Source organism: Sycon ciliatum, chromosome 6 (assembly GCF_964019385.1).
Source record: "Sycon ciliatum chromosome 6, ocSycCili1.1, whole genome shotgun sequence".
NCBI lineage: Eukaryota > Metazoa > Porifera > Calcarea > Leucosolenida > Sycettidae > Sycon > Sycon ciliatum.
In genome coordinates, this window is record NC_088648.1 from 20,648,373 (window position 1) to 20,659,423 (window position 11,051).

At 45.5% G+C, this 11,051-nt stretch overlaps 1 protein-coding gene across 1 annotated transcript; it reads left to right on the forward strand.

Annotated features, from left to right (window-relative positions):
* The first annotated feature begins 499 nt into the window (after window positions 1-499).
* Window positions 500-10,962, forward strand: LOC135818894 (sushi, von Willebrand factor type A, EGF and pentraxin domain-containing protein 1-like). The gene is made up of 8 exons (XM_065332088.1): window positions 500-599; window positions 3,170-3,382; window positions 3,935-4,090; window positions 6,132-6,287; window positions 7,324-7,497; window positions 8,256-8,426; window positions 9,260-9,457; window positions 9,648-10,962. Exons 1-8 carry the CDS (start codon window positions 515-517, stop codon window positions 9,896-9,898), a joined length of 1,404 nt encoding a protein of 467 aa, XP_065188160.1. The 5' UTR covers window positions 500-514; the 3' UTR covers window positions 9,899-10,962.
* The last annotated feature ends 89 nt before the right edge of the window (window positions 10,963-11,051 follow it).

The window sequence follows — 11,051 nt, forward strand, 5'->3', positions numbered from 1 at the left end:
ATGCCGACTGCTACAAGACGAAGACGAGACCAGTTAATAACAGGGCAATGCGGTCTAACTACAATTCGAAGCAGCAAAGCAACACACCACCCAACTTCGCTGGGTCAGCAATATCAGAGAAAAAGGATGGGGAAGCTTTGCGACACGGATTGTACAAAACCAGACGCCAATATCTAACGGCACTCCTCATGCATGACACTATTGTGAACGATGTGTCTGAGCTGCATGCAGGTCTTAGGTTGTTGAATGTCTCAGTAGCCTGTCAGTTGTGTGCCCTGTGATCGCACGTTCAGGCTGCTTATCATCTTGGTACAGTCTTGGACAGTTGCTTCATAAGTTGAATCATAACTCATTCCCAGGTGTTTTCTTCTTCTATTATACATCATGTCGTTTAATACTGGCTCATTATCCGAGTTCAAGAATAATAATAGTTAACTTTGTTACAAACAAAGGTGTCCTGCGTTGTGCTACGTTTCAGAAAGAAGTCAACGGAAGAGCCCGGATTGCTGTCAGTATGTCGCTCAGTACTCAGGATGTAGTGCTCAGGCTTCTCTTGCTAGCATGCATAACAGCCCTTCAATCGGCAGGCCAACACGTGGGTGAGTATTCACTGGGGATATGACTTGTATTGTTGCATTAAATCAGAGGATGGTAGGATTCATTCTGCAGCTCAATACCTTTTTTGTATTACTTGCTTTGGTTATCTTCAGAACATTTCAATTGCAACTCCCCAACTGGTCTATACTACATTAGTGGTTTGGACTGGTCTACAAAGCCCATGAACGCAACTGCAGCTGGGAATCACTGCCGTAAAGTAGCGCCAGGGTTTGCCATGATCAACTCCACCGACTTTCGGCATGGTGCGTCTGACGTTTTTGCCGTGTGCACATGCTAGCTACGGCAGGGGGCTTGGTTGGTGGCAGCATGGCCTTTACCTGGGGAGGCCCTGGAATGTAGTGCAGCTTGAACAAGTATGACAGGGCTGCCACCATCCGACGAAGCTGAAGACTTTGGAGGATGGTTCCAGGTCTCAGGAAATGCAGGGCACGTTGCTGAACCTTGTCCAGCTGGGCCATGTTAGTTGCGGCTGCGCTCGACCAGGCCAGTGGGGCATATTCAAGTAGGGGTCGCACGAATCCCTTGTAGACCGTCACTCGACCATGGTCGTCCAGGATGGGTGCTGCCTTTCGTAGGAGACCCAGCCTTTGGGAGGCGCGCAGTGCAACACTGCGAGTGTGCGCTCTGTAGGAGAGAGTAGGGTCGAGCATGACTCCCAGCAGCTTCAGGGTATCTGTCTCCTGGAGTGCTTCACCTCCAAAGGTGACTGGTGGAGTGCAGGGGGGAACGTGCTTGCGATGTAGAGTCATGCGCTGTGTCTTGGCTGGCTCAAAACAGATACGCCACTTGCGGCCCCACTCCTCAAGACTGTTGAGGGACCCTTGGAGGGAGGCGGTGGACTGTTGGAGATCGTCAGTTGGCTGTACTAAGCTGTAGAGTGTGGTGTCGTCTGCAAAGCTGCTCAGCTGCGTCCCTGGAGTTAAACATTGTTCAATGTCACAGGTGTATAGAAGGAAGAGGCTGGGTCCTAGGATGCTGCCTTGGGGGACACCAGCCTGGATGGGTTGAGCATCTGACGTCTGGCCTCCAACCACAACGCGGATGTTTCGGTTGGTGAGGTAGTCCTGTAGCCATACAAGCAGGCGTCCGTCGACGCCGGCCTGCTTTGCTTTGTACAGCACTCCTGTGTGCGATACCCGGTCAAACGCACCGGCAATATCCACGGCGAGGACCTGGACACAACCGCCAGTACTTATGGTGTGGACCCATTCATGTTGGAGAGCCGTTAAGATATCTGCGGTTCCTCTACCACTTCGGAATCCAAACTGGCTGTTTGGCAACACCTCATGCTTCTCTAGGTAGTTAACCAGTTGCGTGTTTACAATGCCCTCCATGACTTTCGACATGATCGTTAGCAGTGATATTGGTCGGTAGTTCGATGCCAAAGATCTGGAGGACCGTTTGTGGACTGGGACTACATGGGCAAGTTTCCATGCCCCAGGTTGCACACCGGCTAAGAAGCAGAGGGCGAAGAGCTTTGCCAGTGGGTCTGCAAGTTCAGATGAGCACATCTTGAGCACACGAGCAGAGATGCCATCCGGTCCAGTTGCTTTTGATACAGCCAAGTTCGCCAAGTGCCGTTTGACCGTTGCTGCGCGGAAGTGAATGTGCTTTAGCGGTTATAGCAATATGCCTCAGCCATGACACTTGCACTTCTAGTATTCCAGGCTGGAATTTCCAGCGCTGGTGTTATCTCATCAGGTTTCGTTGTTGAAACATTGCCTTAGACTACATTACAATTACCCTATCTAACTAGCGAATATCATAAGTATAATTTTGTTTCGTCTGATGAGTGTTTTCGAACACGAAACTCGGAGGAACGGAAAGCTCTTTGGTTTCTGTTGTTCCGCCTTGTGTAATAATAATAATAATAATATACAAAGATCTCATCTTCCCCGAGTCGGTGAGGCAGAAGCAGTTATAACGCATCTGTCAACAATACCAAGCCAAGTTGGTCTATCTCCTGTAGCTTGGAGAGCGTGGTTTGTTGAATCAGCAGTTATCTATCCTTCTTCGATCAATCCATGTCTGGCTTGCATCATACTGGCAACTCACACCAATCAAGAGGGCCCTCGGCTATTCGCTTGATATCATGGGGAGCGCATCAAACTAGGTCCACTGCGAGCAAATACAAATTGCAATTTCAAATTTGGACTTCACGGAGATTTTCAAAGGTTTGGGAAATTAGAGGCCACATGCCACGAGCACCGGTGGTGTGACTTTAGCTTTTTTCTTCATATCTGGCTTGCAAGTGTTGAGTTTCGGAGAGAAAAGAGCAGTACGTGGCATGTGGCCTCTAATTTCCTAAAACTATGAAAATCTCCGTGAAGTCCAAATTTAAAATAGCAGTTATCTGGTTCTAGTTTTAATCTGTTTAATTCAAGTCTTGTCCGCTATCGTCCCAATACGATACAATGTGTGGGCGTAGATAAAGAGGATTGGCAGATTGGAGTGCTTTTCTTGCAACTGGCGTACTTGGAATATGGTGCAGGGTGATGTGTGTGTGTGTGCTAGATAAACTGTTGTCTGCATTGTGCTTTAAATTTTCTAGATCTCACGAACAGATGCCCGTTATTGGCTCCGATCACCAATGGGATTATCACGTATCCATCAGGACTTGTTTTCCCGTCAGAGGCCTTCTACACATGCAACATTGGCTACCGACTTCACGGCCCCAGCAATCGTGCCTGTCAATCATATGTGGGGTTCCACAAACAAATCACTCCAACTGCCTGGAAGTCGCCCTCAAGTAGCACATGCAAAGGTGAAGCTTCTTCGAAGTATAATATGTTTGCACAGCAGTCAGAAATCGTGTCATTGTTGGAATGGTGTAATACCGTGACAGAGAAACAGAGGGTTCCAGGTTCGCGTCCTGCTAGGAGGCGGAAGCGTACCTTCATCCGTGTTGCGAGCCCCAGTGAATTGGGACTTCGTTGCCTTGCAAAGATGAAACATGGGTGCTTTGGACGAAAATGTCGGCTTTTAAATAATCCATATCTACCCATCTCCCAGTTAAACTGTTCTGCATCTTTCCCTTCCCCCCCCCCTCGATGTCTGAGAGTGGTGGCGTTCCCATCCTTGGGGATACTCTGTCTGACTGGGTCTCACGCGAACCGTGAAGTATTATGGTCATCAGTCTTAGATAGATGGTTTGATAGTCATCCCTATACCGTTTGACATTGCGTACTACACCTGTACTGTATTCATTCATGTATGCCCTGTGATGATGTGATGATGTGATCACGTGATGGCTGTGTTACTGCGCATTTGAGAAGTATTTTGTATTTTTTGTTGTTTGTCGTCCCTCACAATGCAGTCAACAATTGTACTGCTCCACATTTGGCCGATGGACAGGTTCTCGGTACTTCTCCTTATTTCATGGCCAGCTGCAAGGACGGTTTCAAGTTAGTTGGGAATGTGCAGATCACCTGCATCTCTGATACGGAAACAACTCCGATGCCAGCTTGCCAGCGTGAGTTTGTTTCGCAGAATCCTTTTTAAAAAGCTATGAGGAAACCTATAGTTTTAATCTTGATCGTTAAAATCTCATTACTCACTTACGACCAGTGCACAATGCATATCCCCGCAATAAACTTTTTGGAGGGGAGGTCATACCTCAGCAGCCACACCTGAAACACCTCGGAGTTGTGCTTGACTCCAACCTATTCTTTTCCACGCATCTCCAGGCAATTGCTGCGCGGGCGAACTCACGTCTTGGCCTCCTACATAGAGCTGCTCACGTTCTAGACTGCCGTGGATCACGGCTTCGTCCGGCCTCTGCTCGAGTAAGCTCCCCTTGTCTGGATGGGAGGTGCTCCCATCAACCTTGAACACCATACAAACGGAGTGCAGAGGCGCGCCCTCCACAGCCTGGGACCCAACATCTTGCTACAGAGCCTCGAGGTCCAACGAACACTGGCGGCGCTGACTTTCTTCTACTAGCTACGGGGACAACCAGGTCCTCCTCTGCTGAGATCCATGGTCCCCACCTCCTCACCTTGTCCAACATGCCCCACCTGTAACCAGAGACAATGCCAACAGTCTGCTTCTCACCCCTACCAACTGTTCTCTCTACAGGTGCTCATTTCCATACAACATAATCAACAACTGGAACACGCTGCCATTCTCCCTCTTCACCAAACCACCATCTCACAAGGGGCTGCAATCCGTAAAAACGAATGTCCAATACGACCTTCGCCGAAACCAGTGGCTTTGGGCCACAGACTCCATCTAATAGCTCAGAACTATTTCCATCGTGAAGCTCCCCCCTCCAAAGTATTGCATCATGTTCACAGCCATCTGAAATGCCTCTCTCTCTCTCTCTCTCTCTCTCTCTCCTCAACAATTCTACCTCGCCTTATCTTGTCTTTTATCCCACTAAATTACCTCCTTCTTCTAGGCTATGGTGCGCAAGCCCACGTTAACGCTGAAATGCAAGCGGCCATCAAAAAGGACGACCTTGCGTTCTTCATCGCTAACGGGAATGAAATTCTGAACTTGGGACCCTTGTATACATATCGAAAAGCCATCAAGGTGAACTGCGGGGCACTAGTCTGATTCTTTACATGTGGGACTCAATGACCAGTCACGTCCCAATGACGGATAACCATACCTGTGACCAGTCAAACAGTCACAAACCCTCATGACCCGGTCATAATGGAAAATACCAGTCTGGAGTGTTATGTTGGGGAGACAGGGGAGTTTGTATTCAAGCTCAGTATTATTATTATTATTATTATTATTATTATTATTATTATTATTATTATGAAATGACCCAAAGGCAATGTGCCTATCGAGGAGTTCATTTGATTGAAAGACCAGTAGATGTAGATGTATGTACAAAGACAAGTAGGGATTGATGAGGAGAGAAATGGGAAAATTCAACTGCAAGGTGGCGGAATTCCGTTGATTGCATAAGCATGATCAGCTGTAAATTTCCTGAGGGTAGCTTTGAACTTATAGAGCGAGGCTTCCGATGTTAGACTGGGGGTAAACAGTTCCATAGAATAGCAGTTCGGAACATGAAGAGAGACTTAGACAATGATTTAAATTTGGGAAGAATGATATTATTTGGTCGTCCCTCACTATTCGTAATCTTGAAATGGAAATCAGCAAGGTAATCACGATGATGGAAAACATATCTGTGAAAAGTAGTGAGACTGATGATTTGACGACGATTGGCTAATATAATTATGAAATATTCCACGGTTGGAAAGAAATCAAATGGTTTTAGAACTATTTTCACACCAAAATGAGTCAGATCACCTCCAACCGTCAAGCAGAATCTGTCCTGTGAGTGCAGGCACATGTATCTGTACATGTCCTTCGCAGTCCTAGAGTAATGGAATTATTGACATGAATTGTAATCAGCTACTTCGAAGTACATGTTTTGCATATGCGTTTCAAGGAGTTAGAGTGAGGGAACAAATTGACATGAACTCTAATAAGTTACTGCTGGTGTCCTCCTCTTGTGAATCGATCCTTCAATCGCTTCTACTGGAATGGCATGGCAGCTTTCATATGCACTCCACCAGCGATCTCTCACGGAATAACGTCCTCAACTGAACCAACACACACTACTAAATGCAACTCCGGGTTTGAGCTCGTTGGTGACCCAATCGTCAAATGCGCCAGCAACAAGACCGCCACAACGCTTCCTACGTGTAAACGTGAGTCTTGCAAATAGAAAGGAATAAACATATTACTCGGATGGAGAGCAAAGGATTAATGTCTTGCAAAGAAAAGGACAACGGAACTTCAAGATCACTTTCTATGTTATTCCTACAAATTAGAGCCTTCCAAGCCGGTAGGCTTGGAGTGCGCATCCAATAATAATCTATATTTAATTTAACCAAAGGCTGACGGCTATCGGAGGGATCTCCTATTTGGGTATTCACAATGAACATTGGAGTTGTGAAAAGAGAAAGTGAGCAAAATGAGTTCGGACAAAGATGGATGCTGTACAAACGATACAGTGAAAGAACAAGCAGTGTAAATCAATAATTGCACAGCAAAGGGATACAAGTGCAGTCGAACTGATACTTTGCAATGTAAATACGTAAATGACGCATGAATTCTGTTAGAGAATCTAAAATTGTCAATATCGGTGAGCCAAGACATGCTACAGCTATTGATAGTTTGTCGTAGAACGTCAATGCCACCAGTCAGTGTGTGCAATGTTATCGCTGACTTTCAAGTAGTTTAATATTATTGCTAAGATACAACCCAATGTATGCTGATGAATACACCAACATCAAAGCAACTCAGATACTGAGCCAATAAGAAATGTAAATCGGTCCTACCTAACCGTGAACCTTCCCAGTCGGAAGCCTATTGGTTTGCCTACTCGTGATTTGTTTAGAGTTACATGAACATGTAAGTGTCAGGTGGTTGAATGTCTCACTAGCCTGTCAGTTTTGTGCCGCACATTCCGATTGCTTTTTATCTTTGTACAATCGTGGATAGTTGCTTCATAACTCGTTCCAATGTATATTATATTTTTCTGCTAGTAAACAACATCAATAATTATCAAACTATGTCATACCTTTTGGCTTTTTGCATGCATGATTTTAATGGAAATGGGCTACTAGACATACGGATGCCCGTCCTGTGGCTTTCTTTAAATATTAATGGATTCCTCGTTGTGATACATTGAGTGGCTCAACAAATTCCTCCTTGCATTTGTGCGAGTTTCCATGTGTCCAGGGTATCAGTGTACTTCCCCGCCGAGAGTGACGAATGGTCACGTGACCGTGCAGGGTTACCTGCGAGGCGGAACAGCGCATGTAGCATGCAACGCTGGATACAATCTACACGGAGCCAACACTACCACCTGTGTGAGCAATGGTTCCTGGTCTCACACACTGGGCAACTGTCTTTGTGAGTAACAAGACATTTTGACTATGAAGGAAAGAAGCAGGGGATAGCAATGTTTAAGAAGCTGTTTACACTAAGAAGTAATTTCGGGGGACAGTATCATGCAGCTTCATGTGTGGGTAGGTTTTGAGTTGAAACACGCATTTCCACAGCACTGCAAAGGACCGAAACCAATAATTATTACTGGAAATCTTTGGTTCCGTTCTTTGCAGTATTTTGTGAATGGTTGTGACGATACACCTACTGTCTATGGATATGGTAACTCAGCCGAACGGAATATCATTTACCCCTGACTTGGTATACGCGTGGCATGCCTTGCTGGGCATCGCCACAAGTCGAGCAGGTATGACCCTCATGTATATTCTGCCACACTTGCTGTCTCCGAGTGTCATCTGTAGGCAACCTGTCTGTTTCCCCCAGCTTTCCCCTTTTTCTCTGTCTCTTTTTGTTTAGGAATGGGTTTGCTCCCACACTGGAACTCGCCGAAGTCGCAACCTCCATTTCATTTTGTTTGTTATAATTTTCGGATATGCCCAGGAATTTTGTATTCCCATTATAGACAATTTAACCAAAACCAGGACTAGAACTCGAGCGATATTCCCAGGACGATGACTAATATTTTACCCATGGTGTTGGCATTGCTCGTACCCCTTTTGGAACGCAAGGCATATTTGAACGAAAACGTGTGTTCAGACCTGTGCAGTGTCCATCTCGTGATGTTCATAATGATAATGTATCTTCTTCGTTCATTCCTTCATCAGCTACTACCTGTAACTATGAGTTCAACATTTCCAACGGCGTAGTAGTGCTTAATGGCACTCCACCCTACCTGGTTGGATCAAGCATATACGTGCAATGCATAAGCGGCTACACAGGTGGTGGCATCGTCTTGTGCGAAGCCGACGGGACTTGGACGAACACTACATGTACTCGTGAGTTGCTTTGGTTTTTCGTGTGCCAAATTAGTACTGACGTGTCCGTCAGGATGCTTTTTATTGATAGCGTCAAATCAGGTTAGATTGTCGACATGTCTATTCTGATGGCACTGCCACCTTCATCACTGACGCCTGTTACTGCGTTTGTTGTACTGTGCTATTGCAGTTCAACGAAAGATAAAGTAAAGGTTTGATCTGATAAACTTTCCAGATTGACAGTTCGCCTTCTCTCTGCTGAATGAACTGTATCATGACGAGAGATGACCAATGATCATCTTCTGCTAGTGAATCATGGTGTTCGCTTTTTTTTCCTTCACACGATAATATTCTTTGGTTCTGCTTGCAAAACACTGCTTATACATGTGTTATAACGCGTTTCCTGCGCACGAAAATCACTCACGTTTAGATGGCTACTATGAGCTGTATGCCAGTGGCTGTGACAGCTGTTTTCAGCAACCTGATCCAGGATGTGGTTTTCCATTATTATGAACGATCCGGCTTGTACTTTAGCTATAGTCTTGGAGTGATTTCTACAGTACATTCCCATCCATATATGCACGTAGCAGGACAGCATTGTTTCGGTTCCCTTCTAGGAATACCAGTTCCGATGCCTACACTTTAACTAGTCACCGGCAGTAGTATAAACACACAACAAACACATCTTCACCTCTCTCTGCATGCCAGGCCTATGCCCGCATACAGGTGTTAATCTATTCCAAAATTCCTTGGATAATATCAGTTCTATGACCATCTCACCACCACCATCTCACCGATTGATCCGATTGCCAGAACCACGTTTCCCATGCTCTTCTATTCGTGATCTTTCTCAGGTATTCCGTGTGAAGTATTTCAGAGCGTAGAGAATGGGGTGGCACTGCTGAATGACGACTTTTCCCCAACACTTGCCGTCCTGGTGTGTAACGAAGGTTATCATCTGATCGGAACTGCTCTACTGCACTGCTCAACCACTGGTGTGTGGTCTGCACCTATTCCTATGTGCAAACAAGGATCATCATCAGCAGCAGCCGGTTAGTGCAGCATAGTGCGTACATTTTTGTATACTGCAATCTTGTCCTTTATCGTTTAATTATGCCTCAATGCAAATACGGCGTATTGGAGACGGAAGAGTTATCGGCAGCATAACTTTGCGCGAGCTGATATTGTTTTCTTACTGCTTCCACCCCACCACCTCCCACACACATCCCTTTTCTTCTCCAGGCTCGTCCGACTCAAGCGGTGCAACGTCAAACACAACAATCATTGTTGGTGTTGCAAGCTTCTTGGCTGGGTTTCTCATTCCCACGGTGATATATGTTTGCATTCTCAAGCGTCGTGCACAGGAGCACAGGGTAGAGACTACCCAAGCTCCAGTGGAGTTGTGCAACAAGATTGACTTGCCCGACCTGAAGGAGAATGATGCGTACGGCATCGGAACAAGCTCCGACGAGACCCACTATGACACAATTTGACATGGGACTCCTTTCATCCCATCCAATACGCATGCATATCTTTGGATTTTATTTTTACCCAACGGCCTGGGACTCCAGGTAGAAGTCATTGATCGTTTGTAATTATACCGCACAGTATAATATTATGGTGGCTTTGCAGTTGCATTCACCTAATCCGCAATATGTTTAAGATATGGTTTATCGTCTTTCCTCCTCTTACCATTTACACGCTTCGACCTTCATTGAGATATTTACCATTCTCTCTTCTTTCTCATTATTTTCTCCCCAACCCTCCTTCCCTGTAACACAATAACACATTCGCTGGCTTGTCATTGAGCATTTGTGCGCGTTAGGATTAGCGAATTCAAATAAAGTATACAAACAAATAAACAAGGAGGAAAGCTTTCTCAAACAAATCATCAACATGATTGTAGTGCTAATTATTTGCTTTAGGTCTACTTTTATGGTTTCATGTTCTCAACCTTACTCACAAACAGCCCAACACACACACACACACACACACACACACACACACACACACACACACACACACATACACACAAACAGTTATTGGCTACACCACACAAGCAGATTTTCTCCGAATTTTCAACCAAGAGGGCACCATCATCATCTCGTTCTTTTATCCACCCCCCCTCGTTGTGGCTCTGACAATGCAGCGAATGACCTGTATAGTACCCCTCATGAGCTAAGGTAAATACGGAGCAGGATATCTCTATCCCAAGCATAGCAGTTTAACACAGTTGAACCAATGAATCAGATGCACCAAGTTATGATTTTTTTCTGATATTCTCTAGCTTCTCTTTGTTTTAATCCTTTGTAAAAGTCTCCCCCCCCCCCCCACCTACCATTTTAGTATTAAATACATGTGTGGTTGAATGGTGTCTTTGAATAGTATGCAAATGATCAAGTGTTTGTTCATCTATATTTTCCCTTTTTTCGTTTTTCGTTTTGCTTTCTTTCCCTTTTTCTCCCCTTCTCTTCTGGGGTCATGTCCAACATTGGGTGTGGCCCAAGCGAAGGCTAGGCTAACGCCGATGCCAACGCGAAAGGACTGAGGATGGTGATGACGAGTTGAATAGTTGAAAAAGGAAAAAAATGTGAAGAAACTGTCCTAACCAGGACTCGAACGAGGGAAGTGAAAAAGACCATCAGT

Coding starts and splice junctions, on each gene's coding strand:
- LOC135818894 (XM_065332088.1), top strand. CDS start 515: ATGTCGCTCAGTACTCAGGATGTAGTGCTCAGGCTTCTCTTGCTAGCA. Junction 4,091..6,131: donor TCCGATGCCAGCTTGCCAGC/GTGAGTTTGTTT, acceptor ATGGCATGGCAG/CTTTCATATGCACTCCACCA. Junction 6,288..7,323: donor AACGCTTCCTACGTGTAAAC/GTGAGTCTTGCA, acceptor CCATGTGTCCAG/GGTATCAGTGTACTTCCCCG.